The sequence below is a fragment of the Paroedura picta genome, chromosome 2 (assembly GCF_049243985.1).
Source record: "Paroedura picta isolate Pp20150507F chromosome 2, Ppicta_v3.0, whole genome shotgun sequence".
Classification (NCBI taxonomy): Eukaryota; Metazoa; Chordata; class Lepidosauria; order Squamata; family Gekkonidae; genus Paroedura; species Paroedura picta.
This window is the reverse complement of record NC_135370.1, coordinates 143,719,295-143,743,781: the sequence shown is the minus strand read 5'-3', so window position 1 is coordinate 143,743,781 and position 24,487 is coordinate 143,719,295. Positions and strand designations below refer to the sequence as shown.

The following is a 24,487-nucleotide window of genomic DNA, read 5'->3' as shown; positions in this document are numbered from 1 at the left end:
CACAATCACCAAATCTAACAACATATTGCTTCAAATTCATTCACCTGTTCATCTTCCAGTTTATATATGCCATCATGTGCCTACATTGGACAAACAGGTCAGCTCCTATGCTAAAGAATAAATCTGATAGCAAAAATTTCAACACTAAAAAACTAGTGAGAGAAATTTTAATCTTCCATTACATTCCATTGGTGACCAGTTCTCAAACAGAGACGCTCCAAAGGGAGATTACAATGAGAGATTGCTGAACCAGATTCACAAATTCAGACTAATGGACCCTACTCCTCAGGTCTGAGTAGATACATAAGGATTCTTATCTCACTACAGATGACAACTTTTTGCTCCTAAGCATTTCTCCCCTTGCTCTAATCAAGATTGAACACCTGTATCCTGACTCATTTTTCTACAACAGCCCTCCCACATTAGGAGGGTATAAGGACTCAGGGATCACCATTCCTGTTCCTACTTGTACCATAAGAAAGGAGCTTTGGAAAGCTTGTTGATCTTTAAGGTGCTACCAGATTCAAATCTAGTTCTGAAAAAATGTCTGGTTTCACACACACATACACCCCCCCCCCGTAAATAATAAAAATAAACCAATACTAAATAGTTTCATGCTGTGTGTCAACTGAGCAACAGTGTTACTACTATGGTAACCTCAGTTAATGGAACATATATATATATATATATATATATATATATATATATATATATATATATATATATATATATATATACATGTATATATATATATGTATGTATTGAGAACACATGCAAACTGAGATCTTTAGAGCTGATCAGTATGTACATACATACAAATGCTGCATGCCATTCACAACCACCCGCCATACTGTGCCTGCAAACTATGGACAATGTAGTCCACAAAAAGTGAAGGTAAACAAATGGTACATTCCATTGTAGTGGCATGGGACTAAAGTGACAAGCCAGAGAAGGTGGAAGCACCTCCAAATCCAATTTTTGAACTAATAACTGGAGAGCATGTTTGTGCAATTATCAACACCTCTATCACTAACTAATGATGTTTCAGTAGGAACCTAGTTTGTTTTTAAATATCTTTGAAAATAGATCCATTGTTTATGTTTTTTCTTATTATTTATTTATTTGAATATCTAGACTACCCTCTCCACTGAAGTGGACTCAGGGTGGTGAACAACATGTATAAAAACAGTACAGTTAAAATCACAATTCAGTATTTTAAAAAATATTTCTAAAACACTTCTAAAAACTCTGCCCATAGATGTAATTTCCAAACCCAGAGTGGTGGTGCAATTACAGGAGGGAGGTAAGTATGATGTTATTGATAGTTGTTCTACTGGACTCAATCATAGGCCTGATGGAAGAGCTCTGTTTTGCCTGTCCTGTAGAACAGTGAGCTCCAACAAGACCCTGGTGTTTTCTGGGAGCTCATTCCACCAGGCAGGATCCAAAGCCAGCCAGATTTCTTTGGGGCTTGGGACCACTATCCTGTTGGTATTGGCCGAACACAAGGCTCTTCTGGGGATTTATTTGGAGAGGTGATGCCGTAGGTATGCCTGGCTCGGACCAGCACCTTAAACCTGACCTGGAATGCAACTGGAAGCCTGAGCAGCTGTTAGAGAACAGGTTGGATGCGAGGCCTCCAAGGGGTTGTAGTAGGATCCTGGCTGCCACATTTTGCACCAATTGCAGTTTCTGAATCAGGGATAGGGGAAGGTCCCCTATCACTGAGGCTAGTTGGTCTGGGGTCAGATAGCATACTCATTTTTCCTGAAAAAGGCATTTTGTAGAGTCCCAGATAAATTTATCCTTTACTCAAGGGTATTTTAGAATATTTTTTATAAGAAGTATTAGGTATAGATATAGATATAGATTGCCTTTAATGACAAAATTCAAATATACAGATAACCACAAGACCAATGGACATAGGTGATATACACTGAAATCCGATGCACTGGCTAGAATTTTTGCAAATACAAAAGATTGATTTTCACAAGAAGTATTAACTATAGTTAATGCCTTTTCTTCTTTTGCATGTCTCAGGGAATGTTTTGGATCAGACTAGTAATCTCTTATCAGGTATAGTGGGAGCAGTCTGATAGGTTTGGGAATGTTTTTTATTTAGGGAAAATAACTAGGAATTTCTATGTAAAGAAGACTTCAATGAAAAGAGGGCAGAAATGGCTGGAGAACATGGTCTGGCATAGAGAGCCTAATCAGAGGAGGTGAGTCCAGGAGGGGAGAAATGATTCACCAGATGAGAGGCCTCTCAAAGAGGCAAGAGTTGTGAGTGGGGCTGACCCAACTGGGAAAGCCCAGAAAATCACTCACAGAGTTAGGTGAACTGTGGTGGACTGAGGGAGGTATGCGCCTCCTGAAGCACCTCAGGTTCACTCAATTTAATGGAATACCCAGTGGCAAGGGGACCAGTGGCTACCCACCTAAATATTTTCTTGTTTGAAACTAGTGGCAAACCACTAAGCAAAATTGCTGGTGCTCAAGAAAAATGAAAAGATGGTAAAAGAGAAGGAATAAGATGGACTATTCAAATCACTTCATATTCTTCCTCCCCCCTCATTAATCCCCGCTTGGTCAATGACTTCCTATATTCCCTGCCTTCCATGATACCTCTAACAAAGCATTAAGAATTTATCTTGCATGAAATGCTGTTCAATGTAAACATGAACTGGACATGAGCCCTGCACACTATGGTTGTTAGAAAAACAAATGAAAGTTAACAATATTGTCTTTGACACGGGGAAGTATGACACGGGAAAGTATGATACTGCAAATTTAGCAGGAAGCATATAGTCACATTTTGTCAATGCTATTATATGTACAGACATTATCTCTTTTTATTGAAAAAGGAAAACATGCACAAAATGGGTATCTAGAAACATTTTAGAAAAAGCTTTGTTTTTATGTTGCAAATCACCATTTTCCATAACCATGAAAGAGAAGCTAAAGTCATATTTTAGAAAAAGCTGCAATTTTTGCCATTTAGCCTAAAAGTTTATTAGCAACCATAATCACTATCCTGATTGCAATTAAAAAAGCTCCCAAATGGGTCAACATACTTAAGTGTGATCTGCAATCATTTAGATTTTAACATGATGGTTATTACTTATTACCAGGATGCACAATGAGATATTGATTAGTTTTAACCTTTAGATCTAAGGATTCAAGAAAGGTCAAGGTAGTAGAGGAGTCTACCTTTCCTGTCTTGTAAACTTATGGCCTTTAACAGAATTCTAATGATTCTTGTTGGCAAGGTAGATCTGAAATTAGTTTATCCTCTTGTCAGAGAGAAATAATGGTGTATTTTTAAAAAGTCTGCATAGTACATTTTATACTTTCTGTTTCAAACCGCCTTACTGGAGTGTTGAATGCGTGCCTGAGTAACTTTGAGAGCTATTCTAAGCAGGTCTACTCAGAAGTAAATCCAAAGTTCCTAAAAGGGGCATACTGCCAAGAAACCATCCTTAGGATTGCAGCTTCAAGTTATTACTGTTTGAAGTCATCTTCAGCAAATGGGAAAGTATGATACTGCAAATTTAGCAGGAAGCATATAGTCACATTTTGTCAATGCTATTATATGTACAGACATTTACAAAACAATCATAAAGAACTAAAATAATCTTTGTCACTAAATGGATTCTTAAGGACAGACTATAAAGATGTACACAGAATTCCTCAAGTTTTTAAAGGTTCAGAACATTGTAGCAAGTTTTAAACTGCCATAAATTGATGAACTGCATTTAAATTTGCTTTTGGTAAACAAGAAGTTCTTTTTTTTCCTTCTCCCCTAATTAGAATAAAATAATCTAATTGGGCTAATCTGTTTTACAAGCTAAAACAATACAGAGGACATGAAGACAAGCATTGTAGCCCTACCAGTATTTCAGCTTTTATTCCCTTTGCTAACACTTGGAATGGCTTCATGCATTCATATCCACAAACTGAACACAGAATTCACACTTCAACTTCAGAAGAGTTATGGGCAAGAGAAACATATAACCGTTGTGTTACATTAATCTGCAGAACACTTGGCATTATCACTGCCAAGTAGTCAAATTGTTCCAGGTTGTTCCGGAAGGTTGTTATTAATAGCATGTTTTCTGAGTAAAGTTCTGTCTACTTTTGGAACTGCATTTCTGTTGCTAAGGAAACTCCGTCAAGCACAGCATTCTAGGAGCACACTGCTGCTTTTGTTTGTCAGTATCCTATTCATATCATCTAAGTAAGCACTTTATACACACTTCAGTCTGCAGTGTAAAACATTTTAGTGTTATGGCTTATGTTTCCCATCCCCTGTAACTATAGGATGGATATTTTCATTTCTTTTTAGGTCCTAAATATTATTGTAAATTATTTAAACAGCAAAACAGAAAATTATTTTCTTCGCAGGTTTGCAACCAGTCAGATGTAATTTGAAACACAGAGTTTTAGCTTATAAGATTAGTCTTTAAGTGTATATTAACTTTTCACTGTGAAATTAATGTCATCGTTCCCTACTGACTACAGCCTACGATGTTATTGAAGTACGGAGCAAAACATGTCATTGAATTCTGAGGCAGAATTGTTGTTGTGATTAATCCTGGTCACATGGACCATCTCTGCCAAAAGGAGATCACTGAAGAAAGGTGACAAAGACAGTGATTTCCTGTCAGCAACGAGTACGACAGGGCTGTCTAGAAGTGATGCAAATGAGGGAAACTTTCACCAGGGTTTGTTTGATCCACACCAGGCCTCAGCACTGCCCAGAGCCGGAATGAAATGCACAATGGAGCAGCAGCGCACCCAGAGGAGAACAAGAACAGAACCTTTTGAAGTACAGGACAGTAATATCACCCCCTCACACACACACACACACACACACACACACACACACACACAAACATTTTAGCAGCATAAGCAGGGACACTTTGGTATAGCTGTAACTGTCCTGTCTTCTTACCAATGATTATGTCTCTAAGCTCCTTCCAACACACTCTCACTCCCACCACTATTATTTATTTAATTTATCGAATATTCTTACATATCACAGTCTCAACAAAGTACCCCAAGGCAGTTTACAAACAATAATAACACACAACAAACCTGTAAGATCCAATTCACTAAGCAGCATAAAATTTAGGTTAAAAAAACAGTAGTAACAGTAAAATAATTAATACTAAAATGACTGCAAAACTGGTGAAAGCAGCAGTAAAGATAAACAAATGCAGAAAAGGAAGGGAAAATATTATCCAAGCCAAACAAAATAAGCCAAACTCAGCAGAATAATCCAGAAATTAGTCTGGACTGAAAGAACAGTATCCATCTTACATCAAAAAGTCAAGAAATTTAGCACTGGGGGAGATTTACATGGAAGGGATGCCACAGATGAGATGCCATGATCAAAATTTTTTATAAATTACATCATGACAAAAATGTGTAACAGACTGCTGAAATTTTTCTTTCCCAGCTGTATGTTATATTAATTTAACTCTTTATAAACTGCATTACACTGATTTAAAGGAGGACACATGCCCTTCTTTCCCCCTATTTTGTCCTCAAAGCAGTTCTTAAAGGTATATGAGGCTGAGAGAAAGTTACCTGGTATGCTTCATGGCTGAGGAATGGCTTGAACTGTCTTTTAAGGTTATTAATGCAATATCTTTAATATGTTTTTATCCTGCAATTCCATCAAGGAGTATAGGAAGTTGTACATGGCTCTCTCTTCCCCAATTAGTGAAGCTCTCCAAGTGCAACTATGTAAAGAAACTTGGTCGCTTCAATACATGGTACATAGCATTTATTCATTATTGATTACATTTATTCCGCGGGTCTTCAAATAACATCAATAGAATTCCTAGGAAGTCCCCCAAACAGTCACTCAGCAGATTCAGATCAGTTTAACTATGGCAAAGTTGACCTGCATAGTGGCATGCAGTTGGACCCTGGTAGACAGCGGCTTATAATAAAGCTCTGATAAAGAATGTTATATTATAGGAAGGCTCATTGTATTTTACATCAGAAAGTGATTAAATGCAAAGTGGAGGAAACAATCACAGGGATCTTCATAATAACCTTAGATGCAAAATAGTGTGATCTGTAGAAAATTAAGATATATTATCCTAATCAGCCCCTGTGTCCAGAGGAGGGCAATGGAAATGATGAGGGGTTTGGAGAACAAGGGGTCTGAGGAAAGCTTGAGGGAGCTTGGTTCATTCAGCCTAGAAAGAAGATGACTAAGAGATTATATGATAACCATCTTCAAATACTTGGAATTGCTGCCACATAGAGGATTCAGCAGAGTTTTTTTCTGCTGTCCAGAACCAATGGGATGAAATTAATTCAAAAGAATTTTCGGATAAACATCCGGAATAAGTTCCTGACAGTAAGAGAGGTTTCTGATTGAAACAGGCTTCCTTGTGAGGTGGTAGGTTCTCCCTTCTTTGGAAGTTTTTAAGAAGAGGCTAGCTAGCCATCTGACAGAAATGCTAATTCTGTAAATTTAGGCAGATCGTAAGTGGGAGGACAGAAGGGATTGGGTAGGTGCTTGGCTCTTGTGGCCATTTCCTGCATTCTGCAGTGGGTTGGACTAGATGATCCTAGAGATCCCCTACAACTCTATGATACTATGATTCCATGACTTCACACAAGAGCATTCTCTCCATGACCCATTATGCACGGGCCGGAACGCCCGCACTGGAGGTGGCAGGGCTTTGGGGAAAATTCCTGATAATGCACGGCACTGCTGCCAGCGTGGGCGTATCCCGGCCCAAGCCCTCGGAAGACCCGCGTTAACGAAATGTGGGTTCTTCTGGAGTACCAGGACTCCCAAGGAAACAGGCGAGGGCCAAGCTGCCCGAACCCCATGCATAATCAGAGGATCCGAGCTTTCGGCCTGGCTCCTCTTGCAACCTACGGCGTACCTGCGGGGACACCTCTCGCCTCAGCCAGCTCCATGGAGCCGAGAGGGGCAACTCCCCACTCCCCGCCATGGTGGGAGAGCAGCATGCTGCTCCCCATCATCCTGCAGTGAGGGCCCCTGCCCCCAATTCCCTCCCCAGTTTCTGCTGCCGCTTACCTGCACTCCCGGTGCTTCCAGCCCTGCGTTGCCTGCGTGGGGCCCTTGCACCGGGACAGCTGGCGAAACTCTCCCCCGTGCCTACATGGGGGACAGTGGGGTTTTTTGCCCCGTCGCAATGGCACGGCGACAGCACAGAGTAGCTGCCGCAGTGCATAATGGGTCCATGTGAAATCCGAAACACAAGCCCAGGGGTAAAAAGTTACTGTATACGTGACTCCGAGTTTGGTACAATAAATTTCAGATCAAGTAAAGATGAATAAAGGCAAGACTTAACCAGCAAGTAATTATTACCCTAACCAAGATACATATTAAATAACAAGATCAGTATGACAAAATTGAAGTCTAGTGTCACCTTTAAGACCAACAGGTCTACTAATTTAAATCTAAAGTCAGTATGAAAAACTAAATAAGATACATCCATTAGAAACTCTGTGGAGAAAATTTGAAGATCTTTGCTTATCATCCTGCAAACATGAGACATTAATTAAAGCAAAAATGGTTGAAGAGCTCTGGAGGTTCAAAGAGGTGTTACATTCCCTGAATTTTTAGGAAATCAAACTGCTCCCTGATCAAAGTGCCTTAAGCAGTATTTTCTTTTATTAAGAGACTCTTTTAATTTCACACTAGATATCTTCCTCCTCACTTAAGGAATCCTAAGGCAAAAAAAAAAAATGAGGGTACAATTTTCCTGCATCTCTGGCATCAGAGGACCTGAGGACCTTGGCATGTCTCTGTTGGTAGAAGGCAGGTGAACATTTCCTGGTATACCATATAACTGAAGCAGGTATATCAGGAGGAAAACATTCTCTCCAACATGTTGGCAAAGTTTAAATTTGCAGATCACAGGTTGATTAAAAGAATAATAGTTTATTATCAAGAGAAATAACGTTGTATAGAAAGACAGAGAGGGAAACAGGGAGATTCTTAACTCACTGTCCTGTTCTGTCTTTTCAGGAGGCAAGCAGGGAGGGAGTGTGCTCAAATGAGCAGGACGTCTCCAAATGAACCAATTAGAACACAGGGGTATTATTTGAAAAAATATCAGGAAGTTCCTGACCAAAGTATGCTAGCTACACATCTCCTCTAATGATCTCTGTAAGACATTGTTCTTATGCTGATGAATCAGGCATACTACAGATCTTGCATATTCCAACACCAGTTTCCTTAGGAAGCATTAACTCTGAGAAGGATTTTTAATTCACTTAGCCAAGTTGACTGCTCCTCTTTTTCTTATGTGCGATATTAAGACACTTCCTTATAAACCATTACAATAGCAGTACCAGTACTTCAACCTAATATGACTCACAACCCTGCTGAAGATTTAATCAGGGGCATTTCATTCAGCATGTATTTCAAGCACCTTAAATGCTTTTATAATCAACCTTTCAAATGTCAAAGGAGATGCCAACATTTTTATATTTGTAAAGAAATGTTTGGTTAATTTTACTCCCTACATGCTAACAATTTTAACAATCATATCTTACTCAATTTAATGGGGTTTTAATCTAACACACAATTAATCTTCTGGGAGAAATGTAAGGAATTATCATTAACTTTCTCTGTCTAGTACATTCATTTCTAATCTCCACAGCTCCAATAAACCCTGATTTGCTTAATTTTTGAACACTCCAGGCAGAAATCTTGCATCAATACAGGGGTTTCTATTAAAGGATTAATGAGAAGAGTTTAGATGCTTGGGCCTGATCCTGTAAATTCTATGTAGGATAATTATCGCTGGAATTTTATGCATTGAGTTGCAAGATCAGGCAAAGATATAAAAGCACAGTCAATTATATTAACTTTATGCTATATGCTATAGTGACCTACTGAAATGAATCAGATAAAGTATTTCTATATGTTCTGCAAATGATTCTCCCTTCTGCTTTATACTTCAACAACCCTGTGGGTAGATTAGGTTGTGATAGTATGACCAATTATGCATGGTACTGGAAGTCTGGGTTGGCGGCATCAGGACAGTGGGGCTAATCCCCGATTACGCATGATGCTCCCGCCATCCTGGCGCTGGTCCAGCAAAGTGCCCCAGATGGCCCGCGGTATGCAAACAAGGAAACTCCTGTGTCCTGCGCAATACCGCTGGTGCTATCTGCAGCCCTGCCAGGCCAGCCCCATGCATAATGGAAGGGACACCTGCAGGGACACCAAACTCCCCTGTCAGCTTTGCGGTGCTACGGAGCTGAACAGAGCGTTCTGCCACCCCCATGCTGGTGGGAGAGCAGCATACTGCTCTCCTGCCAGTGTGCGGTGAGGTCCCCATGCCCCCCATCCCCCCCCCACTGCTGCTGCTGCTGCCACCTAGCACACCGGGCTCTCCCAGCCCTGGCATTGTGTGCGCTTGCGGTACACCAGGGCAGTTTGTGGACACTGGGTGATTCCCTCCTGTGCGTATGCAGGATGCGGTGGGACATACTACCCCAGGACATGGACCCAGCAACAGCCCATCATGGCTGCTGCTATGCATAATCAGCCCAAGGTCAGCTATGAATTCACTGACAGGGTAGATATTTTAATTTGTGACCCTTTGCCATTAGCCCAACCAATAATGTGTTCTGGAGATGAGGAGAATTTTTTGAGACTGAGAACCAAAATTATAACCAAGCAATATGTCATTTTTTTTAAAAAAAGTCTGTTTCTATTATCTGTCTGTAAAATCAGGCAGAAATGGGATAAGGGATACAAGAAACATATCCTTAGGAATATACATTGAACTGTGAATATACAGTTAATTTTCTCATACCCAGTTTTAGAATTTCTGTATTGTTATTTTGGTCTTAATGTATGATCTTGCCTTGCAATGCACTTGTTTTATTATAGATCCTTCCCATTTATAGACTCCTTAGAGGCAAAGATTACTGCTGGCAGTAGTGATAACACAGCAGGTAATCTGGCAGAGAGGGTTTGCAGAACTGGCTCTGAGGTGCAATTACTTAACCAATTCAATAACTGGGAGGAAGATTCTGTGGATTTAAGAAACATACCATAAGAAAATAGAAAGCGAAAGGCTTTTGACACAGAACTGTTTTAGCAGAGCATTTTGAATTCAAACAAAACAGAGATACCAACCATAGTGGCTTTTACTCTGTGAATGTGTACAAAGATTATCAACTAGGCAGCTCAATGTTCACATCAGGATGACCTATACAGACAATTACAAGGAACTTTCTAGGCAAAAGAATATTGTACCAAGGAAACCTGGAGTTCATACCTTAGCACCCAAATGCTATTCTCAACTGCACCCTCATGTGGTGGCTACTAGCATTTACCAAATCATCTGAACTAAACAGACTTCCTAAAGTTGCAAAAGCCGGTTGTCACCATGTAATGATTAAACACATGCACACAGTGAAAATGACAGGATAAAGTCGTATTGTGATGACTTTAGTACATAAAAATGCATGAAATGGTTTTTCCTGAAGGTATTACATGTTTCTGGAAAGTATCACATGTTAATGGAACTTACGTAGCGGTTTGTTTTAAAAACATTGTAACAAACCATTTTATTACACATTGTTCAGCGGACCAAATACTTCCTGTTGTTTAATTTCTATGCCGGAAGTTTTCAAATTTTGTTTAATGTGTGAATTAAATCTGACCTACTTTGGAACTGGCTTGCACATTACTTCAAATCACTTGGTTGCATTTGTACAGACAGTGTAATATGTGAGCTGAAAGGTTAAATCTCTCAGCCAGGTCGACATTTGCAATATGGAAGGTAAATTTTTTGTTTTGGCCCTTGATTCGCTTTATGTGACATGCAATTATATAACTGCCATGAATTAAAGAAAGGATGAGGATTGGAAGTAAACTCTAGCACAGTGAATACTAACATTTAGATGTGGCATTGCTGACTTGATAATCTTATTAATTCAAGTGAGGGACCATGAGAGGGGAATTAAATAGCAATAGTTGCAGCCTTATTGTGCTCTGAAGCTAGCTCAGTAGCCTTCTGCTTAAATAGAGCTTCATCAGCTGAGCATTAAAGCAGAACAGTCATCCTCTACACAGATCAATTTTGCATTCTGAATTCTATTACCCACCACCTTTTTGAGCAAGCTAATTTCCCCGTCTCTTTCAGTTTCTTCTCCTTGAGCCAATTCTCAATTGCTCTCAATGTTCTTTGCCTCTTGGACCATGCTCAGTCCTCATTAGTTCGTTTGTGGGATAATTTTTGTGATTAATTTATGAAGTTATACTTCTTTGCACATCTGTGGAGTGTCTCAAATATGCTGAAACCTCCACTTTGTTTGTAGGCACTCTGATTTTGTTCCTTTTGCGATTAGCACGAGCCACCTTTTTTATTACTAAACATAGTAGTAATTCTGACAGCATAAGCCTTCATTGGCTATAGCTGTTTCTTCAGATGCCAGTTTCACTCTTGGATCAAATATTCTCTATTCAGATGCCTAAAAAAGAGTTGCCAGAAGACAAACATAGATGTTGGTTGTTGAACACTTTCTGAAGTGAACATTTGACTTCATCTAGTTTTATTCAAGGGGATAGTTAAATCACATAAACAAACGAGCCTAGGTATATTCATTCTTTGAAAATGCAACTCACTACATGCTGCTATGTATTAGTCATTTTCCCCATGTACTGCAAACACATAATTGAATGGACTCCTTTTATTCCTAAATATCTCAGTTCTCTGCATTCAGTATTTTCTTTCTCTCACTGAATATTTATGCAAGTGGGCAGCCGTGTTGGACTGAAGCAGCAGAACAAATTTAGGGGCTTTTCGCACGCCTTCAAAATCGCACAATGGTTGCCAATTGAAAACGCTACTGATTTGCCGTTATGCACAACGTCATTGACAATCTGCCACACACCTGAAACTGATCTGCAAAAAGCGCTTCCTTGTAGCGCTTTCAGGGAAATCCCCAAAAGTGGATTCACCCTCCGGAAAGCGATACACTCCTGCAACCAATCTGCAACACTAGCGAAAAAGACCTGTGCGTTAACATTGTTGCGGTTTCTACAAAGTCCCTCCCCCTGGCTCTCTCCTCTGATCTTCCGGCGAAGCGATCGCCATTTTTTTTTCTCCGAGCGAGCGGGGATAAATGCACCAGTGAGCCTCTTTCTGTTTAGAGGCTTCCCCGGCTTCAGTCCCTCCCCAGAGTCACTAAGCACAAAGAACAGAAAAGCCCGTTTGCTGATGTATTTTCCCTTTATTTTTTACACATTCATTCAGCCGAAAATCGGGCCCGTGAGAGGGGGGGGGATTTTTTTTTTCACTCAGAGGGAGCGTGGCAACGATGAAATGACAGCTCAAACACACCAGGCAGCTGGATGGGTCTCTCCGTTGCAACGAATCAACACAGATTCGTTGCAATGGGTCTGGTTTTTAAAAAAAAAACTTTCTTAAAGGGAAAGGGGCTGTTTGGGAGCATGCTAACGGCTGCCCATTGGATTTTCAGCCGAAAATCGGGCCCGTGAGAGGGGGGGGATTTTTTTTTTCACTCGGAGGGAGCGTGGCAACGATGAAATGACAGCTCAAACACACTAGGCAGCTGGATGGGTCTCTCCGTTGCAACGAATCAACACAGATTCGTTGCAATGGGTCTGTTTTTTTTTTTAACTTTCTTAAAGGGAAAGGGGCTGTTTGGGAGCATGCTAACGGCTGCCCATTGGCTGCTTGACGGCCAGGGGCGGGACGAGCTTGGCAATAGCGCTTCCTTTCTAGCGATTTTTGCCGAGACCGGAAGCCTGTGGGAAACGCTACAAAACGCAACTGGATTCCACTACAAAGGCAGGTATGCATAACGATGAATTCCACTATTTTAAATGGCGATTTTTCATTCAGCAACCAATTTGCTACAAAGATCCCGGTGCGGAAAGCCCCTTAGAGTTCAGTGGCACCTTTAAGACCAACAAAGTATTATTCAAGATATGAGTTTTTGTAGATAGTATCTGAGGAAGTGTGTGTGCACACGAAAGCTCATACCTTGAATAACACTTTGTTGGTCTTCAAGGTGCCACTGGACTCTAAATATGTTTCGAATATTTATGCATCAGACATTTTTTCCAGAGGTAACTGATGCAATGTTTTCCCAAACCAGATCTTATTTTGCCATTTTCCAGTCCCTGTTTCGAATACCCCAAAGTCTGAGTTATTATTTCTAGGTCTTCACTGGTATGTGCAATGCCCATTAAGTATCTATGAGCTAGGCAACTGTCTCACCTTCACAGATGAGGTCTGCAGCAGCAGCAGCAGCAGCAGCAGCAGCAGCTATTTCATACTCAGATGTCAATATGGATAGCAGAAGATGTTAATATAGAATTGTTGTTAAACCAAATGAATAGAGACTAGTGCCTAAGAATGCACTTTTTATATCATCAGAAGCTGTGGTTAACTGTTAACAATGGCTGTCATCCTAACTGAAGACCATGACACAGGCATGAATACTCTTTTTGACAAAGATCACTGTAGCAATCTGCATAGATGGCTCTGAAAGTTTGGAGCAACCTGTTCTAATGCAGGTATACCAACAACCATAGAGTAGGTGAATGGAACATCTTCTGCTAAATGTCAGGGTGATTTATTAGCTACACTGTTTTGTACATAGACACTAATACAAAGATGCACAATTTTAAAATGTTAGAATAGCCACACCATTGTGCTTTTGTTTGGTAGCACACTGCAATATTTCAAAATCTGACTGAGTACATAAAGTATACACCAGTTCCAGGATCTTTGTACAGAAACAAGGGACTTGTTATACATAAACCCATCATCAGGAACCCACAATGTAAACTGGATTTTACCTTATCTTAAGCATGTAGGTGCTATTGTAGGATAGCTGGGAGTTTTTAAAATAATTATTCTTTTACTAGCTTCAAAGCCCATTCCTAAGAGCGGGCCTTGAAAGGGCCCCCTCCCCTGGTCCCAGCCAGGCAGCTTAAGGTGGCTTTGGGGCTTAGCTCGCAGCTGGATCAAGTGGGGCATGCAAAGGCTGGCCAGCTCGTTAGCAGGCCTGGGACAGAGTTCCTTAGCAGGCAGTCAGCAGGCTGGGAGGCCCTCGTTAGCAAGCCCTCCACCACAACCCTTTGCCCAGGGCCCTCTCCCCTTACCTGTTGCTGGCTCCAGGCACTGTGGTGCATCTGAGAGCAAAGAGGCTAGAGTCCAGGGATGGAGGGCAGGAACTGCAGGGGCAATCAGGGTGCAGTCAGCTTTGCTTTGCTGGCTGCACCCTGATTGGCCCTATTCCAACTTGGACAGCTGGACACTTCCCACCCCCCAGGCTGTTTTACAAATATATAGAGGAACCATGGATAAGGATACCCTACCTTTCTCCTCAATGGAGACCCAAAGCAGCTTCCATCCTTCTCTTCTTTTTATCCTTTTTATCTTCATACATCCACTGTATGAGGTAACTTAGGCTGAAAATCTGTGGCAGGCTAATGGTCCCAACCTTCCATGGCAGAGTGGGGAACTGAACCTGGGTCTCCCAAATCCTGGTCCAACACTCTAATCACCAAACTACCTTCACGAGGCATCCCTTTTAATTAATTCATATGTTGCAATCTTAACGTACTGCAGTGAGGTCTTCAACTAATATGAGAGTGATCTTGATATACAATCTGTATACACTCCTCTCTTGATTCAGTCATACTTAGGAGTAGACTCCTTTAATAATAAGCTCCATTTTTTAACACAGAGAAAAGGTCTGTTAAAGATATGAATAGCACATAAAATTTACATTGAGGAAGAAGTGGCACATATATGTACAATGCAATTCATGTGCAAATATTTTTATGAACTGTAGAGTCCTAAGCAGGGTTATATCCTTCTAAGCCCACCGACTTCAGTTAAAATGAAAGGTAACTCTACTTAACTGCATTTACTGATATTTCCAATTGCGTTTGAACACGCAGGTTTTACAGAAAACTGCACAGAATTAAATGTAAAGAGTTCTTTTTAAAAAATGATGTGTTTAAAGAAATTATCAAAACATAGGCAGAGGAGAAGGAAAACTTCTATTTGACCTTGAGTGTAGAATTTCTTCTATAAGAAATAAAAAAGCTAGAGGGTAGTTGATTCTTGTCATTATACTGTTGCTGATTCTGTGGTTAGTTATTAATTTTATTTTTTATGATTCACAATCTGCTCTTTGAGATATGCCATATGCTCAAAGCAATTCAAGGATGACAACTGTCAGAATTAGTCCAATAAAAATTGCCTAAATGAGGAAGATTTACTACAGCTTGATATTTCTACAGAAAGTCCCTCCTACAGTCCTAAAATGCACCCCCATCTGTCAGTCACATACTAATGCAGGGAATAGAACTTAAAACAGGATTTTATAGGGGTTTTTTTTGAAAAAGTTATCTTAATACATGGTTAGTCACTAATCTTGGCTACAGTGGCAAATAGCAAGATACAGAAATCTTTTAGAAAAAAGTCTATCTACTTTCAGATCTAGCTCTGTGCTTATGTTAGATAAAAAAATTTTTTGCAGTGAATACACAAGTCCTCAATTAATTTACAAGCAACAGGAGAATCTGTTTTATATATAACTAATAAAATTAAATTGGAAAAAACCTATATCTTGAAGCAATAAAGTACAATCAAGGCAAATTTTTTTCTGTCCTAAAGAAGTGTGAAAGGTAGATAAAATCCAGAAGAAAACTCTAATCAAAACACATTTTATAAATGCAATTATAATTTCTTTTCTTCATTTTGTTTGTGCCTAGTTCTGAATTCAGTTTCCTCTGTTCCTATTCACTCCAAAGACAAATCTTTGCCCTCCTATAGAACTGCACCAAACAGACTGTTGGAAATGGAACTTTCTCACAATTATGATGTTGGTGCAGGCTGTCAGCACAGAGGGGATGGAAATGAGGTTGGGGACAGGGAAGGGAATTCTAATAGACACCATGATATATACAATGAACGCAGGGCTATCCTGTGAGAGAAAGACTTGTCAAACTAATCAGATCTTCTCTAGCTAGGTAAAAGCAGTAACGGAAGCTCTAACCTTGTAAAGATGCAGCTGCTGCTCCTCTGACATCATCAGGTCATGGCTGTCAATCACTATGGATTCCATGTCAATCAGCCAATCCCAGAGCTCCTGGTATTCTGAATCAAAGTCCAAGAGGCTGCCGATAAGGAACAAAATGTATTATGCATAACAGGGAATAGTTGTTAAAATCCTGTATTCCAATGAGATATTCTTGAAAATACATGATGCTTTTCCTTGCTATGTTTCTCAGCAGGTACTTGTATGGATACAAATTACAACAGTCTGGATACAAATTACAAACAGCAAATGATGTAGATTTGGTTGGCAACAGCAGATGTATCTGTTACTTGTTTCAAAAACTTAAGAAATAGGAACTACACTTTAGTGCTGCTTAACGACTCTTAAACGGCAAACATATTTAGCAAACTTCTGCAAAGGGCAATATATGCTACTGTCTTCACCAAAAAAATACTACTTTCATAGAAAAAAATGACTCAATCCATTTAGCCATCTCTCTGCTGTCTATCTGCCTATCTCTGCAAATATATATCCTACATTTATTTTCATGCATGAGCAGCTAGCATTTCAACTTAACGCTTTAAGATAGGCTTGAGTGACTATGGTGAGCCAGTGAGAACTAAGGCCAGATACAGTATTAGACAGGTGTTCCCTACAGACATGTTAGAAACAAAGGTAAGGACAGGAAGTCAAAACAATGAATCCTTGAATAGCCAGCAATCATTAAAATTCAAAGAAGGATCACAACGGTTTCCAACAAAATAAATCATTAGAATAAGGAGCTTAAAAGGATTAATGTTATTCTCTATTGAAAGCGTAGTGAATAAGTAAAACACTGTGATACAAAAAAGACGACACACATGAAAACCTGCAAAATTGACTGCAGGATAACACCAAAAGGAACCATGCAGACTTGCCAACTGCAGCTCTCAGGACCTCAGCTATAGCAATGGAACATAATTAATAATCCAAGGACCATGTGATACTCACCAAAACTAATTATTTTGTCATATTTAAATTTAAGACAGAAATATCCACTATGATACTTTTAGTTCACAAGGGATTCAGTGCAAATCATAAGTGGTACAAAATGAAAGGTGTGCATATATCAGGGCCAAACCAGATTAAAATTAGTTTCAGAGTTCTAGATTAAAATGAAGTCAGCATTTATAAATCAATTTATGTACAATTGTGCTTAGGTTGTTAAAATATCTGAATGTACTTGTGATTTTTTTCCATGGACAGATATGCACAAATATTTATCACTACCCTGAGCTGGCTTGCTGGGAGGGCAGTATAGAAATCAAATAAGAATCATTCAAACAGTAATTAAAAGATGATCCTAGACACCGAATCCTAGATTTATATTATATTCAGATCATAGGATTATCTATGAAGAGTTTCACATTCCTGTTCCACATTTTCACTTATGCATCCATGAGGAAGATACCCTGTAGGTATATTAATTACATACAACTTTTCCTTCAGAGTATAAATTTGAGGATTATTTTTGATGTTAGTGAAACAGCTCATGTTATTAACTGTTTCCTGTAATTAATTCTATGCCTCAGACTGCTGGAGAATACACTAATATTTATGAGGTGGCAAAATGTGAGTTCTTCGCCATTTCTATCACGTCCATGAGATCTTGCCTGGCGCTATTATTTAGGGTAGTTTGATCGCTTACTGCCCTTGCGGAAGGGTACCAAATTGTTAATCAATTGGATTTGAGCTGTGATTAGCAAGATTTTTCATTGACAAAGTCTCAACACTCTGCCACAAACCCCCTGCCACAGTTGATAGAGAACTAGAGGTCCCTTGATCACCTTGATGGCTTCAGACAGTTCTCGCAAACCAAAGTGGACAAGTTGCTAGGCTTAGTGAGGGTAACCACCTGCCCCTTGAATCCCTGTCCATCGTGGTTGCTTAAGTCAGATGATCACCAGATTAAAAGCCCCCTCAGGGATAGTGGAAACCTCCCCTGACATCCAGGGAATTCGGGGGGGGGGGCAAAGGAGTCAGTGGTTTGTCCCTTGCTGAAAAGACCATCACTGGATCCCAGGGACACGACCAGTTACTGCCCAGTCTCGCATCTTGCGTTTCTGGGCAAGGAGATTGAAAGGGCTGCCGCAGATCAGCTCCTGACATTCTTGGAAGAAAGTTCAGTGCTTGATCCCTTCCAATCTGGCTTCTGTCCCAGCCATGGGGTGGAGACAGTGCTGGTCACCCTGGTGGAAGATCTCCAGCATCAGCTGGATAGAGGCAGGGAAGCACTGCTTATGCTGTTAGACCTGTTGGCCGAGTTCAATGTGGTTGACCAGGAGGTGTTAGCTCACTGCCTTGTCAGAGCTGGAATCCAAGGGACAGGTCTCAAATGGCTGATCTCCTTTCTCCAGAACCAGACATAGAAGGTGGCAGTGAGGGAGACTTGGTCATGCTTTTACCAACTCCCAAGCAGGATATCTAAGGATATCCACTACCCCATATCATTTAACATCTTTACTCACCCTTTGGCCCAGCTGATCTGGAGCTATGAGTTGGGTTGTCAACAATATGAGGTGACACCCAACTTTATCTCCTGAAGGATAACCAGCCTGACCCCCCCCTGGAAATATTTGCCAGATGTTTGGAAGCAGTGACAGTTTGGCAGTCACCTGAAACTCAACCCTTTCAAGGCTGGTTCGAAAGGGATCAGGAAGTGTGTCTCTCCTGCATGGATGGGGTGTGATTGGAGATCTCACCCTCGGCCAGGAATTTGGGGGTGATCGTTGACAACTCCTTATCAATGGAGGCACAGGTCACTGGAGTAGCCAATTGGCATTTTCCCATCAGTGCCAAGCAAAGCTACTAGTGCTCTTTCTGACCCTGGAACACCTAGCCATGGTGATCCATATGACGGTCACCTCGAGGCTAGATTTCTGTTACTATATGCGGGTCTACCTTTGACCTCAAAGTTGCAGCTGGTGCAGAATGCAGGGTCCTAACTGGGACATCTTGGAGTGCCCATATTCAGCCAGCTGCATTGGTTACCAGTAGTGTTCTGGATCCAGTTCAAGGTTTTGGTTTTAACCTTTAAGGTGCCCCATGGTCTGGGCCCAATATACCTGAGGGACTGCTTATATTCCTATGTTCCTCACAGGACTCTTTGCTCTACTGATGATTCCTGGCCTCAACCAGGGCCAGGGCCTTTTTGATCCTGACCCCTACCTGGTTTAATGAGCTCAAGGAAGAACTGAGGTTCCTGTTGGAGCTACCACAGTTTCACAGGGTCTGCAAGATGGAGCTCTTCCACCAGGTGTTTGGTTGGGACTAGGGTCAGAACATCCTGGGGTTCCCTCTTCCTCCTCCTCCTCCTCCTCCTCCTCCTCCTCTTTCTCCCCTATCTGGTGGAATATCCATGCACTTGATACTGTCATCTTCCTGCTGATGCATGGGTCTTGCCACTGGGGAATGGTTGTGGAGTTAGTGCAAATGTGTTTTTCTCCACTGAATCTTGTCAGTAGTGTGTAGATTTGGAATTGTATACTTTTTATGGTTTTAATTATAATGTGTACATAACTGATTGTAACCTGCCATGAGCCAGGTACTTTCAGGACACCTATGGAAAAGCTAGTTAGCAGAATGGTTGAAAGCTCAATACTCACAATTAGCAGTCCCTTTTATTCACAGAAAAGCAAAATTTGACCCTTTAAACCAGCAAGTCATGAAAATGACTATACTAAACCTTTTCAAATTCTTTGAGTTTCAAAAACTATGCAATATTAATCAATGCTTTATCACAATTTAAGAAATATATATGGCATAAAAAGTCAAAGAGATCGCACAGACAAGATAAAATGTGCATGTTGTACCATGGCTACCAACTTATCATTTTTTATTTCTGTTTGGTGCACTCCATGTTGCCCTCATATGGCAATGTACCAAATTGGTGCCATTTAATCAAGGAAATGGAGAGCACATTGATTAGCTAACTGCCATTCTGAATCTAGTATTGGAAATACACTTGGCAGAACCTGGCTTCTCCCTGTTTTGGCTCTTGAGACATGAACAGATATCTAGGAAGGGCTCAGACAGTGTGTCATCCAGGTAAGTGACATTCTGAATCTTCCAGTGGAAAAACATTGGAAGTGAAACAGCACCTGGCTGTCCCTAAGTTTTAGCATGTTCACTTGGCAATGTGCACCACGGTTTGGGGTTTGTAGAGACAGATGGTGTGGGTTTACTTTAAAGAAGTTATACAATTATGAAGAGTGACTGGTTCTAAGATATTGGGAAAAGAGTGATAACTGCCCAACCAGCCTCCTTTTAGTAAGGAATAAAATATTTAAAAGGGAGGGGGAAATTAGAAGGCAGAAGGGGGAGGCTTCCATGGACTCAGTCTTTTCTCTTTCCATGCAGCTGGTGTATATCGCCTTTAAAAAAAGCATCGCCTTTTAAAAAAAGTATTAAGTATAATACTTTATTAAGTTTGCCTTTTCTGTTTTCATGTGTGTGCCTAAGTAATGCAGAAGAGAGGAAAGACACAACTTAATGTAAGGAATTGAAAGCAACATTAAACTGTTCTGTTTAAAATTTGGAAATAGAAAATGAAAAAATTAAGAATTTCTGCTGCATGGGTTTTACTTTGAAAACAGGACCAAAATCCATTGAGAATTCAGATGATAAGAGTTTTGGAGATAACACTACTGGTTAAAGCATTTCACCTATCAGTCTGCCTGTTAGTGAGCAACTGGAATCTCTTTATCATTTAGTGTTGTAGGAGTCAAAAAGGGATGTTGTACAGAGATGGAATGGTCATGTTCCTTAAAAGGTTCTATCAGGCTTTGGATTATGACTTTTTGATTTTGTAGTCCATTTCAAAATCAAATCCAGGAATTTATCAATGATACATAATGGGTGATGTGATAGACTGTGCTTTTTAAAAAGTTTAGAAGTGCTTGTAAACAGATACAGGAATGTGAAGGGTTAATTCCTCATAGAGCCAGAGAGCTTTGAGTGACAGGCTGTTCCAAGGAATCTGATTGATTAGCATGAGTTGAACAGAGAAAGACTTCTGAAATGAATGCTGAAGAGAATTCATTTTGAATTCAGCCTTGAGAACAGTTTGACACAGACGGAGAACTCAGGGAGGCTGGCAAGGAAGAATGGGTATTGGGGAAGACTCCAATTCAGGCCAAGGAAAGGAGGCAGATTTTCTAGTGAGAGAAGAATTTTCCTTTCCTGGGAGATAGTTCTGAAGAGTGGAGAGATCCCTGGCCTGGTCTGGTTATAAACTGCCTTATGAAACCTTACAAGTCAGATAAAACTCAAGAAGAGTACTGGTGTGTTTAGAGAATGAGTTTGTAGAGCAGCAGTCCCCAACCTTTCTGTGGTCAGGGACCGCCTCCGGGGGTGGGGGAGAGCCGTTGGCCCAGGTGCCGAGCACGCACGGTAGATGCGTGTAAAAGTGCATGCACAGTTGCAGTGCATGCACGTTTTCGCCAGCAGGGGGCGTAAACACACATGCGCAGCAGCTCTGCGAATGCACGTTTCCGTCGCCGGCATGCCAGCAGTTGCGCCTGCCTCTTCACCTCCCTCGCGCAGCGAGAAGCTAGCTGGGCCACGAGCGAAACGGCCACTTCGCTTGCAGCCTGACGAGCTTCTCAGTGCGGGGGGGGAGGCAGTTGCAGCTGCTAGCGGCCCGGTACCATGGCCTTTGCGGCCTGCTACCGGGCCGCGGACGGGGGGCTGATGATCCCCGTTGTAGAGTATTCCAGCTTTCTGTAAACCAAAAGAGTCAGTGACTGTTCAAAGAAAATGTTTGAGAAACACTAGAGAAAAAGCCTCCCATCTAACAGAACCTAAGTCATTGTCAAAACCTTAGGAAAGCTTCAATAGCCTGAAATATATGGACTATATGCGTATCTATGCATATAGTGTTTTATGTCAGAGTTCTATATTGAGTTACCCCAGAAATCTTATCCTGATTTCGCCTGACATTTCCTCTCTATGTTGAATATTTTGTTAATTTGAAATTCCAAAACATCTCAATTGCCATTTCAGTTGTTTAAGTTATAGGGAGCTCTTGATATTTCCCTTGGGTTCCTGGGCTGAACCAACAGTCAAAATATCATACTGTAACAAGGTGGGACAGCCAGAGTTCTTAAAGAAAGAAGAAAACCGATACCTACGGTGGCTCAGGCAGAAAGGGAAAGAAATGTAGAAGGAAAATCATGCCGGGGGGGGGGGGGATTGGACATCATAGTTGAGAACTGTGATGTTAATATCAAATGAATAGATATCCCCCAATTATTAAAAAAACTGCAATAATATAGTCAAACTGTCATGTCAACTTTAGACCTACTGACTACAGAATTGAGTTGCAAGGAACATATTTTAACTTGGTGGACAGGTAATCATCAATGCAGAGTTGCAGGCTTAATCCTCTGAATGCAAACATAGTTCTTAAGGTGTAGACATTAATTCAATAGCAAAAATGAAAATTCATGACACCATCTCTCATGAGAAAACTATCTTGTGTGTAAAAATTAATAGACAAAAACAATGTTGATTTTTTTTCATTAGCTAGCTCAAGTTTAATGTTTTGTCTAATTTCTGGTATTGTTATTGAACTTGTATTATTTCTTTGAGAAAACCTGTATTGTGTTTTGTGACAGGTGGACAGAGAATTCCTGAGGCCAGTCTGAAAACTGAAAACCAATATAATTCAAAGTCCGCCATGCAGGTAATTCACTCATCCAACCCAACTGGTTCTGCTGTCTCCATTGCTTTACCTAACATGCCCATATTTGGACTTCCACACCCCACCCCTACACATCTACTCCCAACATCACCAGTAGATTAACACCCTCTAATAAAAATGTCACTTTGCTGGGCTGGGCCATGTGGTCCATAAAATGTATTGCTAAGTATGGGAGATATTTTACCATTGACTGTGATCCACACCCCACCTCAGCACCTAATTAACCACTCTGCTTGATATGCACAAGAAATTTTGCACAGCACAGAGAGCTATTGTCTGGCAATGAAGGTGCAACAACCAGAGACTCTTGGGGTTCTTGAAAGACTAACATATTGCAGAAGTTTTTGATGAGCTGGAGCAGGAAGGGCTGCTTTCTATTTCTGCAGGCACAGCAGCCCAAGACAGGTGGCCAAGTGGCATCAACCAAAGGAACCCAACAAGCCCTGTCTTAAAGAAACTGCAACAGTCAGCAGGCTTTGGGGATGGGCAGGCGAGGCAGCCGCACAATCCCATGCCTCAATCCAAGTCCAAAATTCAACATGCTTGGTCCACAAGGGGAAATGCAATGCTCCCCAGCACCGCAAGAAATCTTGAAGTACTGCCACTCTCCAAAGATGCCAGCTCCACTTTAATTAGCTATTGCAGAGTTTTGTTTCCTGCCAGCTTCACGACTGGCATTATCCAGCCAAAATATTACTCCCCATGTGCAAGCACACAGACACACATCCAGTGCCTGCCTCTGCTGTGTGCAAACCTAGTGTTCTTTTCTGTCTGCCTATTCTCATCCCTGACCATTACCTCCTCTTTCCTGCTTCTGTTCAGACTGCTGCACACAGCATGCCTAGCCTGGTAAGTCACTCTGTTCACACACTTACATACGTGGGCTCATTTGGCAACCTAGCCAGTGGCTTTCCTCAGGTACCTGTGCTTGCAGGCACCTTCCCTGACCTGCCAGCAAGTGGGAAGCTGCTTAGCTGGGCTTGAGGAGGTGGCAGCTTTCTAGCAACCCAAGTGGCAGAGGCAGGAGCCCAAGGCATTCTGGCTGGAGTAAGTAGCAGCAGCAGCCAGTGCATTCTGGCCCAGCACCTCAGCCAAGGGCAACAGGCAACGAAGCTGGCTGTGCAGCTCAGGGCCAAACCAGCCCTCCCTGCTCCTTATGGTTACCAACTTTGGATTGGGCAATTCCTTGAGATCTGGGGGAGGTACCTGAGGAGGATTTGGGGAAGGAACATCAGCATATTACCCTAATATAGGTCCTTTTGTTTATTTTACTATCATTTATTATGAGATTTCTTTACAATCCATACCAGCATAGGTGGCTGAGGGTGGTTTCCAACAGGCCCTGAGATATCACGGTGAGGGGCAATATATAAATTGAATGAATGACTGAATGAATGACTGAATGAATGACTGAATGAATGACTGAATGAATGACTGAATGAATGACTGAATGACGATTCCATAGAGACAAAAGCAAAAAATAATTCATAAAACACAATTAGTTGTCAAGCATTACAACATAATAATTAAAACTAATAAAAATAGCTGGTTAATCCAGTAGTGGTCTTTCAGTAATGATACTATAGCTACTTTTTTGTTTGAGAGAGGGGAGGTCAGTTGTTACTTGTGTTGTCCACCAAAAGCCTGGTGGACAAGCTCCATTTTGCAGGCCCTGTA

General features: G+C 41.0%; 1 protein-coding gene across 4 annotated transcripts in view; it reads right to left on the bottom strand.

Moving 5' to 3' along the window:
* The window catches only part of AKAP6 (A-kinase anchoring protein 6), a 320,657-nt gene that overhangs the window by 74,031 nt on the left and 222,139 nt on the right, over positions 1-24,487 (bottom strand). For all 4 annotated transcript variants that reach the window (XM_077323052.1, XM_077323054.1, XM_077323053.1 and 1 more), the window contains one exon: positions 16,066-16,186. In XM_077323052.1, the coding sequence (XP_077179167.1) occupies positions 16,066-16,186 (121 nt within the window). The remainder of the gene's footprint in view (positions 1-16,065; positions 16,187-24,487) is intronic.